Source organism: Bos taurus, chromosome 23, assembly GCF_002263795.3.
Source record: "Bos taurus isolate L1 Dominette 01449 registration number 42190680 breed Hereford chromosome 23, ARS-UCD2.0, whole genome shotgun sequence".
In the NCBI taxonomy this organism is placed as follows: Eukaryota; Metazoa; Chordata; class Mammalia; order Artiodactyla; family Bovidae; genus Bos; species Bos taurus.
Window position 1 is genome coordinate 26,656,869 of NC_037350.1, and position 22,578 is coordinate 26,679,446.

The 22,578-nt window shown below is 38.4% G+C and overlaps 1 protein-coding gene across 2 annotated transcripts in view; it reads left to right on the forward strand.

Moving 5' to 3' along the window:
* The window catches only part of LOC112443756 (butyrophilin subfamily 1 member A1-like), a 75,217-nt gene that overhangs the window by 45,460 nt on the left and 7,179 nt on the right, over positions 1-22,578 (forward strand). For both annotated transcript variants that reach the window (XM_059880616.1, XM_059880617.1), the window contains exons 4-8: positions 1,216-1,236; positions 5,027-5,047; positions 13,593-13,613; positions 13,819-13,839; positions 14,025-14,045. In XM_059880616.1, coding sequence (XP_059736599.1) covers positions 1,216-1,236; positions 5,027-5,047; positions 13,593-13,613; positions 13,819-13,839; positions 14,025-14,045 — 105 coding nt within the window. The remainder of the gene's footprint in view (positions 1-1,215; positions 1,237-5,026; positions 5,048-13,592; positions 13,614-13,818; positions 13,840-14,024; positions 14,046-22,578) is intronic.

The following is a 22,578-nucleotide window of genomic DNA, read 5'->3' on the forward strand; positions in this document are numbered from 1 at the left end:
TGGGATCTTCCCAACCCAGGGATCAAACTTGGGTCTCCTGCATTGCAGGAAGATTCTTTACTGTCTGAGCACTAAAGAATCACAAATTATGCAGGTCACTGAAATGTTATGGAAGAAAACCACAGGACTATTTGTTCCTTTGTCTTGCAATTGTCCCTAACCTGAAAATTCTTAACCAAAACAAGCCTGACTCTCAAACTGAGCAAGCTCAATTCTGAAAGGAGAAAAGAAACATGAAAGTATTTGTAAATCAATAAAATTTCACTATACCAAATTGTCAAGGTCTTGATAATAGAAAAAACCATTGTCAACTTAAAAACAGTCACAACACAAAAGTTGAGTTGTGTTTTATTCCGTGGGGAATTTTAAGACTTCAAGCCTGGGAGACGGTATCTCAAGTGACACTGAGAGAACTGCTCTGAGGAGACAGGGGAAGAAGTCAGGTCATATAGAAGTTTGCAACAAAGGGCATGCAGTCAGAAAATCAAAAATATTTTTGTGAATTAAACAGGACTAGATATCCAAAGTTAAGGAATTTAGCACTTTTGTATGTATGGGAGGATGCAAGAGTTTTCTGGGCTAACTGAAATCATTCTTTTCATATGCACCTCAGCCATCCTGGGACCAGTATCCTGTGTTTTTTTTCCACATCCTGAGTTCCTCAGTGCTCATCATAAGGAGTGGCTGCAGCCTGGGGGCTGCCAGATTGCACAGATATTCTTCTCCTTCCTGAGCATCCTGGAGGGCTGGAATTGCTGGCAACTCTGACTTCCTTCTCACTCCTGTATTCTTGCCTGGGAAATCCCATGGACAGAGGAGCCTGGCAGACTATAATCCATGGGTTCACAAATGAGTCAGACACAACTTAGCAACTAAACAGCAACAGCAGCAACAGACCATACAGTAAGACCCCAAGTGATGTCAGGTAAATCAAAAACAAAAGGATAACCACGAGTAGTATCATTCCTGAAATTTTTCCTCAGGTCAGTGAGATCACTCCTTTTCCTCTTTTAATTTTCGACCAATATTCTCAGAACAAAAGGAAGTTACCAGTCATATTGGTACATATGTGTATGCCTGCACATATGTTGTGTAAGTATCTGTGTTTGTCTATCTCTGTTACATTTAATATTGTATGTGAAATTTCCACTACATTTAAATTCCTTTTCGTTTCTGAGGCATATTTATAATGGTGTTTCCTTTTATTTTTTTCAGGTGACCTTCAGAAAAAAATTGGTAAATTTTTCTTACCACTGATATTCCAAGCCCTCACTAAACTATCCTTTCTCAACAGTTTGAATATTTCCTGTCCTTTTAACCTTAAACTATTTCTGCACGGACACCTACTCTAACTTCCCAAATTATTTGCTTAGGAACTTCACTAATATTCTCTTCATTTATGTTACCCTATACCTGATTCTTTCCCAATGCTTCCTTTGCCTATTCCTATGTTCCTTCCCTATAAATACTGTTGCATTCTATCATTTAGAGTTTTGCCCGTTTCGTTATGTTTTGTGAGGTGAAGGAGGTAAGACTGATCAGAACATGGTTTACATTCTATATTTGTTTTCTGGAGCACTCCCATTCCACTTGGAACCTCTGTTATGTTTTCAAAGAACAGGGGCCATTAATATGCCATGGATACCTCTTCAAACCTTATGAGACAAAACAAGACTCCAAAGTTATTGAGTGAAGTTTCTACTGCTCTTGTCCTTTCAAAGACTGTGTGAATTCATTGGTCCAGTGTGGGCTCTAAGCTCACACCCATGATGGTGTTTTTTTATCCCAGAAGAAATCCTGTCCTACCTCCTCCCCTGCTATCATTTCTGGTCTTGTTTCTTTAGCACAAGGGTTGAATGAAAGTAAAAAAAAAAAAAAGTCTCCTTTGACTTCTGGGAAGGGCACTGAACCTTCTCTGAAAATGATGCCAGTTCTCAGAAAATGTGGGTCAGGCTGAGACACAGTGGGAAGGATGGAAGTTTTTCAAATGTCTGTCCTTTTCCTTTCCTGGTATTACACCTTCAGTTTGAATTAATTCTCACTTCTCAAAAACTGAGAAGAAAAAAAATCCCAATTCCCCTTGTATTTCCCTGTGAACCTAGTTAAAGATAGATCTTTTCTTGTACCATTGTCTTCAAGTTCATTTAGGCATTCATTGATAGAAACACACATAAAACAAGGTGATATATTATTTGGCCAATGAAGATAATGTGAACAAAAGAAACTAGGAAAATAATTCAATGTTTTCTACTAGAAGCAGTGGCTAAAGATTCTTGATTCAGTGTTTATGACTAACATTCAATTGAGATACAACAAAACTAAGATTTGGACTACTTTATATTTATGTAGATATTATACAAATATATTATGTAAATATATTACAATATATTTACATTATATTTAGTAGATGTTAAGAAACTTATTACAGCAAGCATACTGAATAATAAAAGCCCATATAGGGATTGCACTGAATCTGTAAATTGCTCTGGGTAGTATACTCATTTTCACTATATTGATTCTTCCATCCCTATCAAGCTACCAACGGTATTCTTCACAGAGCTAGAACAAATAATTTCACAATTTGTATGGAAATACAAAAAACCTCGAATAGCCAAAGCTATCTTGAGAAAGAAGAATGGAACTGGAGGAATCAACCTACCTGACTTCAGGCTCTACTAGAAAGCCACAGTCCTCAAGACAGTATGGTACTGGCACAAAGACAGAAATATAGATCAATGGAACAAAATAGAAAGCCCAGAGATAAATCCACGCACATATGGACACCTTATTTTTGACAAAGGAGGCAAGAATATACAATGGAGAAAAGACAATCTCTTTAACAAGTGGTGCTGGGAAAACTGGTCAACCACTTGTAAAAGAATGAAACTAGAGCACTTTCTAACACCATACACAAAAATAAACTCAAAATGGATTAAATATCTAAACATAAGACCAGAAACTATAAAACTCTTAGAGGAGAACATAGGCAAAACACTCTCTGACATACATCACAGCAGGATCCTCTATGACCCACCTCCCAGAATATTGGAAATAAAAGCAGAAATAGACAAATGGAACCTAATTAAAATTAAAAGCTTCTGCACAACAAAGGAAACTATAAGCAAGGTGAAAAGACAGCCTTCAGAATGGGAGAAAATAATAGCAAATGAAGCAACTGACAAACAACTAATCTCAAAAATATATAAGCAACTTTTACAGCTCAATTCCAGAAAAATAAATGACCCAATCAAAAAATGGGCCAAAGAACTAAATAGACATTTCTCCAAAGAAGACCTACAGATGGCTAACAAACACATGAAAAGATGCTCAACATCACTCATTATCAGAGAAATGCAAATCAAAACCACAATGAGGCACCATTTCACACCAGTCAGAATGGCTGCAATCCAAAAGTCTACAAGCAATAAATGCTGAAGAGGGTGTGGAGAAAAGGGAACCCTCTTACACTGTTGGTGGGAATGCAAACTAGTACAGCCACTATGGAGAACAATGTGGAGATTCCTTAAAAAACTGGAAATAGAGCTGCCTTATGATCCAGCAATCCCACTGCTGGGCATACACCCTAAGGAAACCAGAATTGAAAGAGACACGTGTACCCCCAATGTTCATACCAGCACTGTTTATAATAGCCAGGACATGGAAGCAACCTAGATGCCCATGAGCAGATGAATGGATAAGAAAGCAGTGGTACATATACACAATGGAGGATTACTCAGCCATTAAAAAGAATACATTTGAATCAGTTCTAATGAGGTGGATGAAACTGGAGCCTATTACACAGAGTGAAGTAAGCCAGAAAGAAAAACACCAATACAGTATACTAACGCATATATATGGAATTTAGAAAGATGGTAACAATAACCCTGTGTACAAGACAGCAAAAGAGACACTGATGTATAGAACAGTCTTTTGGACTCTGTGGGAGAGGGAGAGGGTGGGATGATTTGGGAGAATGACATTGAAATACGTATAATATCATATATGGAATGAGTCGCCAGTCCAGGTTCGATGCACGATACTGGATGCTTGGGGCTGGTGCACTGGGACGACCCAGAGGGATGATATGGGGAGGGAGGAGGGAGGAGGGTTCAGGATGGGGAACACATGTATACCTGTGGCAGATTCATTTCGATATTTGGCAAAACAAATACAATATTGTAAAGTTTAAAAATAAAATTAAAAAAAAATTTTAAGCCCATATAAAGTCAAAAGGAACACAAAAATTTTGAAAATGCAACTATCTGAACAAATATTTCTAAAAACCTCTCTTCGTTTAAAAAGTTGAATGCAATTCCCTTTTGTTCTTTCTCTTTCTTTTTTTTTTTTTAATTTTATTTTATTTTTAAACTTTACAATATTGTATTAGTTTTGCCAAACCTCACTGAAGAAGGCTTTCTTATCTCTTTTTGCTATTCTTTGGAACTCTGCATTCCGATGCTTGCATCTTTCCTTTTCTCCTTTGCTTTTCGCTTCTCCTCTTTTCACAGCTTTTTGTAAGGCCTCCCCAGACAGCCATTTTGTTTTTTTGCATTTCTTTTCCATGGGGATGGTCTTGATCCCTGTCTCCTGTACAATGTCATGAACTTCCGTCCATTGTTCATCAGGCACTCTGTCTATCAGATCTAGTTCCTTAAATCTATTTCTCACTTCCACTGTATAATCATAAGGGATTTTATTTAGGTCATACCTGAATGGTCTAGTGGTATGTGCGTTCATATATGGTATTTATTCAGCTTATCCCAGAGGATAAACTGGGATAAACTGAATTCACTTTACCTGATTTCCCTTCCTATAGTTATTCCTTTGCCACAAAGGATGAGGGAATAAAAAGCAGCATTATCTCACATGAGTGATATGGCCTTTGGAACATTAGGTTCCAACTCTTAGACAAGGGAGGTCATTTTTATTGAATGAGTAACTGATGGAAAGGAATCAAATTATTGTCTCCTTTTACATTGTGCCTTAGTTTGGTTTACATGGCTCTTTCTTCCTTTTATTTTTTCAGATAAGGGTGAACAGGATAAATGTAAGTCCCACTAATGTTTCACAGTTTGCAGTTTGTCATGTTTCTTTTGTTTCCTTGACTTTAGTCTTCAACTCTCAGCAATCATCTTCCTCAGCTGCAATGTATGTATAGCTTTACATCATTCTTTCTCATTTTATGATTATTTCAACTGAAGTCTGCCCCCTTCGTTTGTTATTCAATGCTCTATCACTTTTGCTTTGATTTGTCCCATCTGTGTAATTCATGTAGATATTTTCCTTTTGGGAAAGTGTATATATGTACTAACTTACCTATAAAATTTTGCCATTTTTAAGTTTCTGATTTGAAATTTTTGTCCAAGATATTTTCATTCATTTAATTTAAAAGCTCCCTCACTGCCACTTAATATTTCATCTCCATTCCCTTTATTTTACTTTGTGAAGGTAAGTTTCATTGAGGAATGAGTTAAAATCAAACTCTCATAAAATACAGTTACGTATTAATCAGTTGACTAAAATGTGGAAAGAGGCACCATGAACCTGAAAGTGATAACCTATAAGAACAGTTGTTTGGGATCCAATAATTCAGTGTTTGGTGATTTTATATGGCAAAACTACTACTCTAGGACAGTTGTGTATTTATTGATATATTTAACAACATGTAATCACTTATTAAAGATAAAAAAGTTGGTAACAAAAGAGTACATATTGCTGAGTGTGTTAATCTTTCAGTATGTCCAACTCTTTGCAACCCCATGAACTGTAGCCTTCCAGGCTCCTCTGTCCAGGGAATTCTCCAGGCCAAACATATTGCTGAAAGGAATCATAATAATTTCATCAGATATTTAACAAAAAAAAAAAATGTTTTGTCTTCTCAATTCAAAAATGTATTCCTTTTTTCCTTATTCATTTATTGAATACTATTCATTTCTCTAATCGGAAATTTCAAACACTGTATGTGTGCCTGTGTGTGTGTTGGTGTAAATGAGTGGGGTTTGTGTGTTTATCTGTATCCTAATTATTTAAATTTACATACAGTTTTTAACAAATATGAATTTTTTGTGTATTTCTTTCCACTGACATTTATATTGACACATCTTTGAATTTTACAGATGAAATTTTTAAAAATTGTAAAGTATCTTTGGCATCCCTTTATTCCCAAAAGACTTTAAAATCCTTACTTTCCTGATGTCCTAATCATATACCAGTTTTCAGTCAATGTACCATCCTTGCCTTGCACTATCCAGATCTCTGCCATCCTAAGGCAATATTTTGCTCGTTGACTTCTCCCATAGTACTCTCTTTCTGGTCTTCAAAACCTGAATAATATCTGAAATCATTCATTGGTCACATGTAAACTTGAGGGTCATTCTTACACTGCCCTAAATCTGCTACTCCAAGTATTAAAATACTTTTCACCATTTTCCCCTCCAATTTGTTTTATATATGAAGAGAATAATTTTAATTCGTTGTTCCTTACTTTTATTAACACAACTGTCAATTTGGTCAACTGCAAGTACTTCAAATATTCGTGGAAAGATTTGTATTGTTAGGAACTTTTTATCTCTAAACTTGAATATTTTATGTGAATGAAGCCACAAACTATAGTCTTCAATGCTTTCAAAAATATTTTCCATAAGATGCAAAATTATCCATTAAAATTTAAATATCCTATTTTTTTAATTTAATTTTATTTTTAAACTTACAATATTGTATTAGTTTTGCCAAATATCGAAATGAATCCACCACAGGTATACCAACTCCTAGAGGAGAACATAGGCAAAACACTCTCTGACATACATCACAGCAGGATCCTCTATGACCCACCTCCCAGAATATTGGAAATAAAAGCAAAAATAAACAAATGGGACCTAATTAAACCTAAAAGCTTCTGCACATCAAAGGAAACTATTAGCAAGGTGAAAAGACAGCCTTCAGAATGGGAGAAAATAATAGCAAATGAAGCAACTGACAAACAACTAATCTCAAAAATATACAAGCAACTCCTACAGCTCAACTCCAGAAAAATACATGACCCAATCAAAAAATGGGCCAAAGAACTAAATAGACATTTCTCCAAATAAGAAATACAGATGGCTAACAAACACATGAAAAGATGCTCAACATCACTCATTATCAGAGAAATGCAGATCAAAACCACTATGAGGTACCACTTCACGCCAGTCAGAATGGCTGCGATCCATAAGTCTACAAGCAATAAATGCTGGAGAGGGTGTGGAGAAAAGGGAACTCTCTTACACTGCTGGTGGGAATGCAAACTAGTACAACCACTATGGAGAACAGTGTGGAGATTCCTTAAAAAACTGGAAATAGAGCTGCCTTATGACCCAGCAATCCCACTGCTGGGCATACACACTGAGGAAACCAGAAGGGAAAGAGACACATGTACCCCAATGTTCATCACAGCACTGTTTATAATAGCCAGGACATGGAAGCAACCTAGATGCCCATGAGCAGATGAATGGATAAGAAAACAGTGGTACATATACACAATGGAGTATTACTCAGCCATTAAAAAGAATACATTTGAATCAGTTCTAATGAAATATCCTATTTTTAATGACATTTTTCACTATATTTTTATCTGCAGAGAAAAATCAGATTACCTCTTTAATGCATGCAGGCACTGCTACATATACTATTTTGAACAAATGAGTGATTCTTTTTCTCCTTAGTTCCTCATCTCTTCTTAACCAATTCTGCTTTCATGGGCACATGTTTACCTTTTTTTCTGAAAAGGCAGTCACGATAAGATGAGCTTCATTTTGCCATGGGCTAATACAGCAGTTCTCCAGAAAGAAAATCATGTCATCATTGTTTAACAAAGTGTAAACAGAGGTTCCTAAGAACCAAGCCCTGCATTTTTCTCTTGAAGCAGTCCAGTAGCCTCTAATTCACTGTTTGTGGATACTTTATGCAACATAGCTACAATAATTGTGAGACTTAATAATGTATATTTAGTAGCAGCCAAAGGATTTATTAAAGGTAATCTACCAAACAATAACAGCCCATGTAGTGTCCAAATAATTCAAGAACATTTTTGCATGGTAAACATCACCACTAATATGCCTGAAATTTTTACTCAAGTTAGCAAGACTGATCTTTTTCTTCCTTTAATTTTTGATCAAAACCAAAGGAAGCTGTCAGAAACTGTGGCACATTGTGTATATCACCACATTTGTGTATGTGTTTGCACTTGTTTAAATCTTACTACATTTAACATTTTATGTGAATTTTTCACTAAATTTGAATTTCCCTGGTGCTTTAATCCCATTATACTTACCTGCATGTTTTCTTTTAAATTTTCATTTAATCTTTGGGAAAAAATTAGATAAATTTCCCTGAAAACATTTTTATTCCAATAAGCTTTAAACAACTACTTTCTTGGTTCTTTTAACATTCCTTTTCTGTTTATCTATAAACCCAATTTTCATTCACACTTTATCTTATTCTCTACTCTTCTCTCCTTGATGTTTTTGTTTATGGACTTCTGTCATATTAAATTCTTTCCATCTATTACCCTAACCTGATTCTTTCTCAGTGCTTCTTGTTTCATTTCCTATATTCCCTCCCTATATACCCTGTCTTCTTCTCTCATCCAGATCCTTGTCAGTTTCACTATGAATTTTGTGAGATGAAGGGGATGAGACTGATGAGCATGTGGCTTACATTCTGTACTTATTTTCTGGTACACTTTCAATAACTTAGGGTTTCTGTCATGTATTCAAAATTCAAGGAGTCTTTAATATGCCACTGATACCTCTCCAAACTTTAAGACTAGACTCTAGATTTGCTGAGATATTCTTTCAAAGACAGTACAAATTCAGGTATACCTTGTAGATCTAATGTGGGCTTTAGGGTCAATACCCTAGACCATTCACTAGAGTCTTCTCTCAGGCACAGATATTTTACATACCACTTCTGGCTTAATTTTCTCTCATACGATAGGAATTTTACTGTCTTTTTCTTGTATTTTTTGACATAATTATTAATTTGTCACACTGCAATAACTTTTAAGTGTTTGTGGAAGGACTTTATATATTGAGCAAGATTTTTTATAACATATTTCTGCATCTTGAAATTTTGTGTGAATGACACAAGAGGCTAGAGTTCTAGGATACTCCTAAAAAAAAAAAATATATATATATATATATATACACATATATACATTTTTTTAATGAAGCACTAATATAACCATTAAAAGCTTAACAACCTTCTTTTTACAGTGATAATTTTCAATTATATTTTTGCTTACAGATTAGATGGAACTAAGGAATACATCTCTTTAATGCATGAAGGACTTCATAGGTCTACTGCTATTGATAGAGTTTTAGCCAGATGGATGCTTTTGTTGTAGGCTTGCTCATGATTTCTTAAGCACTTTAAGCACTCGTGTACATGTGCATGTTTGGATTGTATTCTGAGAAAAAGGGGAAAGTCCAGTGAAACATATGTGACTGATGTTGTTTATCCCAGAAGAAATCTTTTACCTCATAGTGTCATTTTCCATCTCTATAACTTTTGCATCAGGTGGTGTGTGTGCGTGTGTGTGTGTGTGTGTGTGTGTAATACACCTTTGCCCTGTTTGACAAGATGTCCTTTGGAAATATTTGCTTCCAATTTAAAAAATATTGGTCACTTTGAAACTTGGAGTAAGCTACAAAAGCATTCCGTATTTCTGTTCTCCTCCCATCAGATGTAGCCAATTTCTTTGTTGCAGTTTTTATTGTTGTTTTCTTTTGTTTATATCACACTATACTGGACTGGAAGAAACACAAACTGGAATCAAGATTGCCAGGAGAAATATCAATAACCTCAGATATGCAGATGACACCACCCTTATGGCAGAAAATGAAGAGGAACTAAAAAGCCTCTTGTTGAAAGTGAAAGTGGAGAGTGAAAAAGTTGGCTTAAAGCTCAACATTCAGAAAACGAAGATCATGGCATCCGGTCCCACCACTTCATGGGAAATAGATGGGGAAACAGTGGAAACAGTGTCAGACTTTATCTTTTTGGGCTCCAAAATCACTGCAGATGGTGATTGCAGCCAGGAAATTAAAAGACGCTTATTCCGTGGAAGGAAAGTTATGACCAAACTAGATAGCATATTAAAAAGCAGAGACATTACTTTGCCAACAAAGGTTCATCTAGTCAAGGCTCTGGTTTATCCTGTGGTCATGTATGGATGTGAGAGTTGGACCGTGAAGAAGGCTGAGCACCGAAGAATTGATGCTTTTAAACTGTGGTGTTGGAGAAGACTCTTGAGAGTCCCTTGGACTGCAAGGAGATCCAACCAGTCCATTCTGAAGGAGATCAGCCCTGGGATTTCTTTGGAAGGAATGATGCTAAAGCTGAAACTCCAATACTTTGGCCACCTCATGCGAAGAGTTGACTCATTGGAAAAGACTCTGATGCTGGGAGGGATTGGGGGCAAGAGGAGAAGGGGACGACAGAGGATGAGATGGCTGGATGGCATCGCTGACTCGATGGACGTGAGTCTGAGTGAACTCCGGGAGTTGGTAATGGACAGGGAGGCCTGGCGTGCTGCAATTCATGGGGTCGCAAAGAGTAGGACACTACTGAGCGACTGATCTGATCTGATCTGAATAGAGTTATTTTAAACTTAACATCCTTCTCTTCTAATGAAATTTTCTATTATAATTTTGTCTTCAAAGGGAATGGAATTTAGGAATATATTTCTTTAATGCATGTAGCAAGATTCATATGACTATTGTTATACATTGTTTTTGAAAAATGAATGCCTTTTGTCTTTGCTTCCTCACCTCTTTTTAAGCTGTTCTTTTGTGCAAACTGTGAGTCTGCAATTTATTCTGAAAAATGTAGAAGGTTTAATACAGCACTAATGACAGACATTGTTTATCCAAGAGGAAGTTCTATTCTATCTCCTTCCCCAGTGTCATTTCTTATCTTGATTCCTTTAACCTCAAAGGGTGAATGAAAGTAAAACAATCTTTTCCCAGATTTCTAGAAAGCTCTTCAAATCTTACAAAAAATTAGGTTATGTTTGAACCACAGAGTAAAGTATGGAAGTTTTTCCAATTTTTCTTTGTTTCTTCTTCACATTGGATTATCATTTTAAATGCATTTTGAGTTCTTTTCCTTTTTCATGTGAGGAGAAAAAGGTCAAGTCCCCAACATAAAGGCATCTTCCTTGCTTACCTAGTCATGGATTCTTTCTTTTCTGGTACCTTTGTCTTTAAGTCTTTATACATACTTTTAGAGTTTTGTCTCATTATTTTGTCTTTTCAAGTGAAATTCACCATTTTTATTTCTCATTCAATTTCCCCAGTTATCACTTCTTTGTCACTTTGCTTAAACTGGCATTAACAGACCCTTCCTGCTGTGTAAATTTTATTAATCATACATTTATAAAGTATTGGCATCCTCAGGAACTAATGTGAAAGTTTGTCCCACATATGCCCAGCCATTTTATTTCAATCCCCATATGCTATGTCTAGAGCATCATTTCCTTTTTTCATGTGATTTAATTAAAATGAACTTCTTTTAGCCATCAATTTAAATATTAATCTATGTTTTAAAAGTTATAGTTTACTCAGTTGTAGAAAATTTTGTGAAAATGAGCACCCAGGAACCTAACTTGGTTTTTTTTCTGTTAGCAGTGGTTCAGACTCCTTTAATTCAGCGAGTGTGGCTACTGTACAGCTAGTGCTACCAAAATAATAAGCAGTGACTCTAATTTAGTAGCAGTCAAGGAATTTATGAAGGTTAACCTCCAAATAATTAGAAAGTTAAACAATTTGAATGGGATCAACATAATTTTTGTATGATAATAATAGGAAGAAATAATTTTTTTTTCAATTCAGAAAGTTCACTCATTTTTATCCTTTTCATTTTTTAAAGAAATTCTTTGCAAAAATTACATAAAACCATGTCAGAAACATTTTTTATTACAACTGTTCCAGATATTTTTCCTAAGTAAATTTGTTGTTTCTTCTTTTATATTCATAACCAATATTCTCCTGAAAAAGGTAACTTTCAGGTGCTCTGTGTATATGTGTACATGTGTGTGTGTGTACTTGCATGAGTGTGTGAATTTTGTGGGTTGGCCTGCATCCTGGTACATGTAACACTGCATATGAATTGTCATTAAATTTATATTTTCCTTCTTTTTCTGTTCTCTAACACTTTTATGGACCTTTTCACTTTATTTTTCTGATCAGGGTTTGCATTTTGGCAAATTTTCTGACAACATTTATACTCCAATATGCTTCTAAATGACTGCTTCCTCACAGTCTTTCATATTCCTTTAATCTGTACACCATCTTTTGGCATACCCTACCCTTCAATGTCTGTTATTTTGCTTCATAAGCATCATCTATATTAAGTTGTCTCCATTTCTGTTTTCCTACCCTCTACCCTCGTTCTTTTCCATCCCTTTATTTTTTCAGAACAGATGTTCCTTCCCTGTAAGCACTGTCTTCTACTCTGTAGAGTCTTGCCAGAATTTCAGTGTGCATTTTATAAAACGAAAAAGAAGAGACTGATGGGTACATGATAACACTCTGTACTTATTTTCTGAAAACTAGCCATTGTTAGTACATCTGCCATATATTCAAAGTTCAAAGGCCATTACACGCAATTGATATCTCTCCAAACCTTAGGAGATGAGCTAAAATTCCATTCTTTCTGAGTGAAGCTTCTTGGTCTATAGTCCTTTTAAGGACTATGTAAACTCAGATATCCTTCATGGTTCCAGTGTGAGGTTTAGACTCCCTCTTCCATTGCCCTTGATTGTAGCACCCAAGTACCCTAAATAACAAACATTTACATGGCATTCCTTGGCTTTATTTTCTTTCATACTGTACTAATTGTTCCATCTTTTCCTTCATTTTTATTCTGAAATAATTATTAATTTAGCAATCTATACTTATTTTGGTAGAAAGACTTTTAAGGAAATGTATAACATATTTCTCGATATTGAATTGTTAAGTGAATGACATGAGAAACTAGAGTCCTATGATACTTCTAAAAGATTTTTTAATAATACAATACTATAAACATCCAAAATTTAACAACCTTGTTTTGTGAATGATGGTTTTCAGTCATTTTTTGTTTACAAGTTTAATGAACTTAGCAACACACCTCTTCTTTATACTGAGCAGCCTTCATAAAACTACAGTTACAGATACCATTTTAGACTGATGGGTACTGCTACTGTAGACCTCTTTATGACTTGCTAAATATGTGACTCATGTATGTGTGCTTGTTTCCCTCCACCCTAAAAAAAGGAGAAGGTCCACTGAAAGATGAACAATTGATATTGTTTGCCTTTGTAGCCCTATTCTACCTCCTCTCCTTGAGTCATTATCTGTCTTTGCTACTTTGGTCCAGGAACTGGAGATCGAGATGGTGGGATATAATAAAACAATAACTCTGAATGCAAGATGTCCTGTGGAACATACCTTTATGCTTTGGTCAATTTGACTTATGGAGTCAACTACAGAAGGATTTCAAATTTCTGCTCTCCTTTTTTTACATTGGGCCCACATTTTGATGAGATGCTTTTTTCCTTCTTTTTTTTTCAGATAAGATTAAACAAGAAAAAGGCAAGTCAAAAATTGGGGATTTTATTTTATTTTATTTTTTGCCTATTCTTAGTTGTTTCATCTCTCACTTGCACCTTGAAAAAAAGCTGTCATTTTATCTTACCTAAATTCCATCTTTTCCCATTCTTACCTTTTATCCACACCAATATTCCCCTAAAACATTGACTTCTTTTCCATTGTTTTTCTCTTCTTTTTTTTCCCTCAGATAATACTGCACAGGAAAAAGGCAAGTCAATTTTTTTTCACCTGTTCTTAGCTCTTGTTTCATCTGTTACTTGCACCTTAAAAAAAAACTGTCATTTTATGTTACCTAAATTCCATCTTTTCTCATTCTTACCTTTTATCCATACCAACCTTCCCCTAAAACATTGGCTTCTTTTCAATTGTTTTTCTCTTTTTTTCCTTCCTCAGATAATATTGCACTGGAAAAAGGCAAGTCAATTTTTTTTTGCCTGTTCTTAGTTCTTGTTTAATCTATTACCTGCACCTTAAAAAAAAACTTTCATCATTTTATATTATCTAAATTTTATCTTTTTTCATCCTTTCCTTTTACTGACAGCTATCTTCCCCTAAAACACTGGCTTCTTTTCAATTGCTTTTCTCTTCCTTTTTTCTTTTTCTCGGGTAAGATTATACTGATGTAAGGTGAGTTGGGAGGAAAGAGAGTGAACCTAGCAATCAGGCAAAGAAAAGGGAAATTTATTAGAGGGAAGCAAGAGGGTCACTGGCCCTTAAGGAGAACCAGCATCCTCCCTTTTAGATGGGGTCTTTCTTGTAACATGACAATGAAAAATTCTCTGAAGGGATGGTTAATTATTAGCCTGTAGCTGAGTCCTGCAGTCATGTAGCCAGAGGTCTGGAATCTGGTGATCTCATAGCCTTGAGAAGGTCAGCACCAGTGGGAAAACACAATATCCTTTGGGCAACTTGGCCAGTCTCAAGGGTCACTGTGACTTTATTCTTTGTTTGCAAGGTCAGTATAATGAGCCATTTCTACCAGGAGGCCCCATGGAGGCCCTCTCACTCCAGCCTTTTTGATTTAGGATAAGAGCCAAAGGTCAATCTTCTCTAACTGCTTCCTGTGGGACAGGGGTGTTGTAGGGGAAAGATGAGAAAAGGTTGGAATATGGGTCAAGGGGATTTGTGTGGGGCCAAAGTTTTTGATAATCTGAATGAGTTAGAAATAGCTTATGGATAGTTTGGTTGGTGAAGGCTTGTAAGTGGTCCTGAAGAAATTTTGAAAAAAAGACTCATTAAACATGGGCAAAAACTTAGAATAAGGGTAAGTAGAAGGAGAGGGCCTAGAAAAGGTAGAACCCAGGGCATCCAATTCCAACTGTTTAGCCAGTTTTCCCATGAATTGCTGAGGTGTCAACATATTTCAAGGCCCTGTTTGTCAGATTTCTTGCTGCTTCCTGATTTGTTGGTGGAGAAGTAGCAAGCTTCCTCCAAAAATAGACATAGGCCCATTCTTTCTGCAGTTAGAAGATCTAATCTCCTTCTATTTTGGAGGATCATAGCAGTCAGGTAAGCTTGCTGGGTGTGGATAATGATAAGACTAGTAGCTAGTTAGTCTAGGCTCTCAGTGAGGTCTTTAGAAAGGCTTTGGTAGTAATTTAAAGAGGTTGTGAGTCCTGCAGTCCCTGTTCCAATCCCAGTTTCTATTCCTAAACTGATTAACAGGGGAATGAATTGAATTGCCCATTTGGGTCAGTTATGAATTAGTGGGATAGGGAGGGTCTAATATTTAGGAGCAATAGAAAGATCCAGAGCTAGATATACCAGGGTGAATGTTCTTGTCCAATTAGTGGGAAAACATAAATAGGTGGTGGTTCCAAATAAGAAAAATATTCCAAGTGTAAGAAGACAACAGCTGAAATTAATAGCAAATAGGAGTCTTTCTGGGAACTTGTTAGTAGTTTCTGAGACTAACAGTGAACTCACCAGTGTAGTCCCTACAAAAAGAGTATTTATGCCATATGTAGAAGGGAGTCTCCCTGAGAAAGCAAAAGAATGTCCTGAAGTTCCTGATATTTTGTAGACGGAGAGGCCTGAAGGAAAGGAGAGTTGTGAAGTGTAATTACAGACGTGCGATGGCATAGTTCCTAGCTGGGGGTAAGAATTTTTTACAGAGTTTTGTCTAGAAAAACAGAAAGGAGTCTGTTGTTGTAGATGAACGTCAGAGGTTGGGGGTGGGGGGGGGGGGCGGGGAGCGTGTCTTCCTATCAGTTCAGTTCAGTAGCTCAGTCGTGTCCAACTCTTTGCGACCCCATGAATCGCAGCATGTCAGGCCTCCCTGTCCATCACCAGCTCCCAGAGTTCACTCAGACTCAGGTCCATCGAGTCAGTGATGCCACCCAGCCATCTCATCCTCTGTCGTCCCCTTCTCCTCCTGCCCCCAATCCCTCCCAGCATCAGAGTCTTTTCCAATGAGTCAACTCTTCGCATGAGGTGGCCAAAGTACTGAAGTTTCAGCTTTAGCATCATTCCTTCCAAAGAACACCCAGGGCTGATCTCCTTTAGAATGGACTGGTTGGATCTCCTTGCAGCCCAAGAGACTCTCAAGAGTCTTCTCCAACACCACAGTTCAAAAGCATCAAATCTTTGGCACTCAGCTTTCTTCACAGTCCAACTCTCACATCCATACATGACCACTGGAAAACCCATAGCCTTGACTAGATGGAGCTTTGTTGGCAAAGTAATGTCTTCCTATAGCTGGTCCTTTATGAATAAAAGGGAGATCTGTAAGGAGGGAGGTCAATATCTTGTCAGGATTGTGAATTTGATCAATTGAATATAAATAACATGTATGATGAAAAGATTCTCCTCTGTATGTGTGATAAAGAGAGTTGTTATGTGAGTCCATTTGCCTGTGGAAATGAGACGCACCTATCCTCCAGGAGAGGAGATGGATAAGCAACTCCAACAATCACTGGCCAGGGTTGGGTTTTAGGTATTGAGTAAACGATGGATCAGATTTAGAGTTCTGAATAGGTAGGCAAGGTTTGGGGAAGGGTGAGTTATAGGCAAGGTATTATTGTGAGGTTTGGACTGTAAAAGAAGAGGGAGTAATAGTAAAATCATGATGTGATGTCTCATGTCTAAGGGGAGAAAATTATAAAAATAAGAATCCAGGTGTAGAAAGAAATTTGAGTGTGAACTCTATGAAATCTCCCTGGAGCCAAAGATTGTTTATAAAGTCAAGGAGTAAAGGGCAATCAGTAACAATGGTGTCTCCAGGAAAGGTAAGTGTTTGTGTTACTATGTGAAGAAAAGTGGATAATGAATTCGTCTTGGCTGATCACAGTAAGAGGAGGACCATGCTCCAAAAAAAAAAAAAAACAAGAACTATGGAGAAGTAGGTAAAGCAGAGGGAAAGCTTTTGAATAATAGTCCACTCAGGGGGAGACATAAAGTCCTATTGCGAATAGGGTAGGTAGGGGAAATCCCAGTCCAATTAGTAACCAGTACATCTGTTTTTATTTTATTGATTGGTATTTGGTTTCGGCTATTCTGTTTCTTCAGGAATTCCATCCAGTCAAAGCCTGGTGGGTCTCAGAACAGTGCTGGTGTAGCAAAGAGTTTTGAGCTAGGAATGTTTCTTAGTGGAGATGGAGAGACTCCTGGGGCCCATTCTAATCTAGAGATGGTGGCTCAGCTGGTAAAGAATCTGCCTGCAATGCAGGAGACCTGGAATCGATCCCTGGGTTGGGAAGATCCCCTGAAGAAGAGAACGGCTTCCCACTCCAGTTTTCTGGCCTGGAGAATTCCATGGAGTATTTCATATGGTCGCAAAGATCAGACATGACTGAGCGACTTTTACTTTCATTTTCACAAAACGATGAGTAAAGACATGCCAGTTTAGCAGCTGTGGTATGGTTAAAGCAACCTCAAATGGACCAGTCGATCGAGGCTGGAGAGCTTTATAGTATAAGGTCTTAAGTAGGACTCCCAGTATGAGTGTTAAGTCAGCTGGATTTGTTTGATGAGGCCTTGGGAGAGAGTGATGTGCATGCTCTCTCACAAGGGGTCTAATAAGATTAAGGGTGGGAAGATACTCTTCTAGCAAGGGGCTTGCAGTAGGGAATTGACCTAAGAGAAAAGGGCATCCATACATGAGCTCAAAAGGACTGAGGAAAGACAGAGCCCATGGAGTAGCCCTAATGCAACCCAAAGCCATGGGAAGGAATTCAGTCCATGCCCTTTGTAGTTCTACAGAGAGTTTGGTTAGGTGTGTTTTGAGAATAGACTTTGCCTTTTCTACTTTTCCTGAGGATTGGGGTCTGTAAGGAATATATAGTTTCCAGGTTATGCCAAGGGATTGGGCTACTTGTTGAGTGATTTGGGAAATAAAAGCTGGCCATTTTCAGATTGGAGGGGGAGTGGGAGGCCAAGGGATGATTTCTCATATGAGAAACTGTGTTACCTCTGAGGCAGTTTCTGATCTCATAGGCAAAGCCTCAATCCACCCTGAAAAAGTGTCTACTAGAGTAAGCATGAGTTTTATTTTTCATGTTGGAGGCATGTGAGCAAAGTCAGTTTACCAGTCATCCCCTGGGATAGTTGAGCCTGATGTGTTGGGAATGAGAAAATAAGCTTTAAGTCTCCCTGCAGTGAGACTGAGGAGCAGATAATGCAAGACTGAGTGATTTGTTGTAGGACTGAAAGAAGGTTAGGATAAGTGATAAGAGGTCTTAAGAGATGATAAAGCAGTTTAGGGCCTGATGAATGTGCAGGGCCTGATAAATGTCCATAAGAATCTGTGTGGCCTGAGATTTGGGGAGAAGATAACAGCTCTGTTTTTGTAACATCTCTCTTTGTGGTTGTGCTCCCTCTTATAATAATCATGTTTTTTACTTCAGAGAAGTAAAGAGGCTTTATGTTGGGGATTACTATGAGTTGTTGAGCAGGTGATGGGAGTGAGGCTTATTTTGCTTCTCTGTCTGTGGCATTGTTGCCCCATGAAATGGGGTCTGAGGCCACCTGGTGACCTGGACAATGTATGATGCCTACTTCAGTTGGCATGTTACCTGCATTTAAAGGCTGGAGTACAAATGGGGCATTAGTTATGGGAGAGCCTTTCATAAATAAGAGCCTTCATTCTTTCAAGATGGCAGCATGTGAGTGTATGATGTGGAAAGTATATTTAGAATCAGTGTACATGTTTGTTCTGTTAGCTATGAGGGTAAGTGCTCTAGTTAGTGCAATAAGTTCTGCCTATTGGGAAGAGGTTCCTGAGGGGATGGGTTGGGAATCAATAACTTCAGACAACTGCATGTGCAGCTATCTTTTTTTTCCTTCTGATGTCGTAACAAAACTGCCATCAATATACCAAGTAAAGTCAGGGTTATTTAAAGGGGCTGAGGAAATGTGCAAGAAATGGTCAGGTCTTCTAATGCCTCTTTATAAGTATGGATGGGGGACTCAGAAAAATTAGGAATAAGTGTGGCAGAGTTGAGAGTAGGACAGCATTCAAAGAAGAACATGGGAGATTCAGGAAGGGCGACATGAATTAGTTGGATGTGTAGAAGAGATAGAAGGGTCATGGATTTGTGAGAAAGTAAGTCCTTAAAGTCATGTGGTGAATGAATGACAGTGGGCCCTTCAAAAGTATGTTTTTTACTTTCCTGAACAAGCAGTGCAGCTGCTACCAGAGCATGCAGACTGACTGGCCATCCTCAGTATCTAATTGCTTTGATAGATAAGTAATAGGGTCAAAGGAGGGGCCCTGATTTTGTCCCAAAACTCCTAGGGCAATTTTGTGTCTCTCAGTAGTGTAGAGTATAAAGGGGTGAGAAAGGTCAGAAAGTGTTAGAGCTGGGGCTGAGATAATGGCTTGCTTAAGGGTGTTAAAGGCTGAATGGGTATTTGATTTTAGCCCTAGGGATTTTGAAAGATCTTCTCTGGTGGTTGATATAGGGATTGTGCCAAGGGGGCAAAATTAGATATCCAGCTAATCCCAAGGACAGGATCTCTGTTTTGGATGTAGGGAGTGGTAGGGTGGATATAAGGGCCTTTCTACCAGAAGTGATATATCTTTTGGTTGGTGTCAAAAGACTCTGAGATAGGTGACTCTAGGAAGAGAGAGCTGAACCTTGGTGGGAGATACTCTATACCCTCAATTGACTACAAAATTGAGTTATATAGTATATTGTTGAGAGTGTGTAAGTGAAGGACTACAAAGGAGGATATCACCCACATATTGGGGGACAGTACTTGGAATAAGGTCAAGAGAGGTTAGGTCTGATGCTAGAGCTTGGCCAAAGAAATGAGGGCTTTCACGAAAGCCTTGTGGGAGGACTGTCCACGTCAGCTATTGGGAGTGATGATTGTATGAATCAGTCCAGGTAAAGGGAAAGAGGTCTTGAGAGTCTGGGTGTAAAAGGATGGTAAAGAAGGCATCCTTGCAGTCTAGAACAGTGAAGTGGGTAGTGGAAGAGGGAATGAGAGAGAAGAGTCTAGGGATTTGGATACTGAGTGTATGGGAATAACAGTTGCAATGATAAGTCTCAGGTCCTGGATCAGGTGATAGGAGCTATTTGGCTTTTTGATGGGTAAGATAGGGGTATTATAGGGAGAGTGGGTTGGGCACAAGAGACCCTGATGTAGGAGTTTAGCAACGATAGGCTTTAGCCCTTATTGATATTTCTGAGAGATGGAGTATGGTTGTTGATTGGGGAATATAGAGGGGCCTTTGAGACAAATATGAATTGGAGCATGGTGAGAGTTGACAGATGGGTTGTCTGTATCCCAAACTATGGGGTTTATGGATAAGGAGGGCAATGGGGAAGGGGAAGAGGAAGTGGGATTGAGGAGCAGTAACCAGACTAGACCAGAGGTGGACTTGGGATAGTAATAGAGGCTTTGAATTTTGAAAAAAGTTCTCTCCCAAGAATAGGAGTGGGGCATTTTAGGAGTATGAGAAAAGAATGGGAAAATGGGGTATCTTGAAGTGTGCAAGGTAAAGGCTCAGTTTTCATGGCATAAACATTAAACAGTCAACCCGCATAACAGAGACCTGAGAAGCCTTGGTTTTTCCAGGGTAGGCAGGCATAGCAGAGTAAGTGGCCCACGTGTTGATGAGAAAAGAGATTGGCTTACCTGCCACTGTGAGAGTTACTCTGGGTTCAGTAGACGTGATGAGAGTTGGGGCCTGGAGCCCTGGGCACCTTCAGTCTTCAGCGGAAAGCCTGAGGAAGCTAGGCAGAGCTGGGTCAGAGGATTCATGCTCTGGACCAGGAGGGGATGTCTGATCCCTAGAGGGGAATTTGGGAACTTGACCTTCCAATGTCCCTTTATGCCACAGCTGGTACACTGACCTGGAGAGAGCCTCAGGTCTACACAAGAATGGCTCAGTGGCCTTCTTTGCCACATTTGAAGCAAGGCAGGTGGCTTCTTGTCTTTGTTGATTGATGGAGGTTTGGAGCCATGGAGGGCAGAGGCTAAAAGGTGGTATTTGGCCTGATCTCATTGGGCCTCCTCTAGCTTTGCCTGTTCTTCCTGGTTATTGAAAATCTGAAAAGCTAAATTTAAAAGGTCTTGTTGGAAGGTTTAGGAGCTTCTTCTGCTTTTTAGTTTCTTTAGGATGTCTGGGGACTATTGGGAGATAAAATGGGTATTAAGGACAGTGGTGCCCTCTGTGGAAGTGGGGTCTAATCTTGTATATTTTTCTGGACTTCTGTTAACCTGGCTAGAAATTGTTCTGGGTATTCATCTAGTCCTTGAGTTATTAGCCAGAGCATATCAAAGTTGACTCTATTATCTGGCCATTGATGAGTAGTACCTTAATAGCAACTCAAGCCAATCAGACACTAAAGGTGTCCCCACAAGAGAGAGCAACGATGTAGTCTTCACAAGATCTAAAATGTTTACTCCCAAAAATAGTCTAAGAAAGTAAAGGGCCTTCATTGTACAGGCAGTGCACTGAAGGAGAAGATGGCAAAGGCCTTATAGTTAGGGACCCTTATGACAAATTCCCTCAAAATTGGCATGCTCTGAGAGTTGGCATGACTGAGAGTTGCTCAGTCATGTCTGATGTGACCCCATGGACTATATCCTGCCAGGCTCCTCTGTCCATGAAATTCTCCAGACAAGAATACTGGAGTGGATAGCCATTCTCTTCTCCAGGAGATCTTCTGACCCAGGGATTGAAGCCAGGTTTCCTGCACTGCCAGCAGATTATTTACCAAGAGTTGTCATAACCAGACAAAAAGGTTGCTCAGAATTCTAGTCTATTTGACGGGCTGCCATATATAGATCATATGTTACCGGGGTCCAGCCCCGGTTGGATCCAGGGATTCCCTCGGGAGGACGGTGTTGGCGATTGAGAGAAATAGAGAAAGAGATAAGGAAAGAATTTTGCAGTTAAGAAAATAGAGGAGAGAAAAGAGGCTGATATTCCTTAGTTTACTCAGAAAGCCAATAAAGCCCCAGCATGGGACTTACTCTGTTCATGTAGGCTGAAGGCGCCCACTCAATAGCTGAAGGTGCCCCACCTTAGGCACCTTCTCGAGTGGGTCTCAGAAGCCCAGGCAGGAAAGTGAACACAGAGGGCCCCTGCACTCCAGGGAATCAGCCTGAAAAGGAAAAGGAAAGAGAAAGAACGACATGGGGAGACCAAGCTTCGGTGAGCAAGGCCCACACTTTATTTTCCAAAGTAGTTTTTACACTTTAAGTTGTGCATAGAGGATAATGGGGGGAGGGGTGGAGTCATGCAAGGTCAGCAGTCCTTGATCCTTATCGAAGCCAGGCTTTCTTTCTGCAAACTTATCATATGCAAAAGCTTTAGGTGATTTACATCATCTCCTGGCCAGGAGGCCTGTTAACATTTTATGACCCTTTCTTCAGAAAACTTATTTTTCTCTAAAGGTGATTATTCTAAAGTCAGGTGCCACCCTCCAAAAGCATTAGATAAAGTTGCATTCCTATAAGGCAAAAGTGTGGTGGGCTATAACAAGAAAAGAAT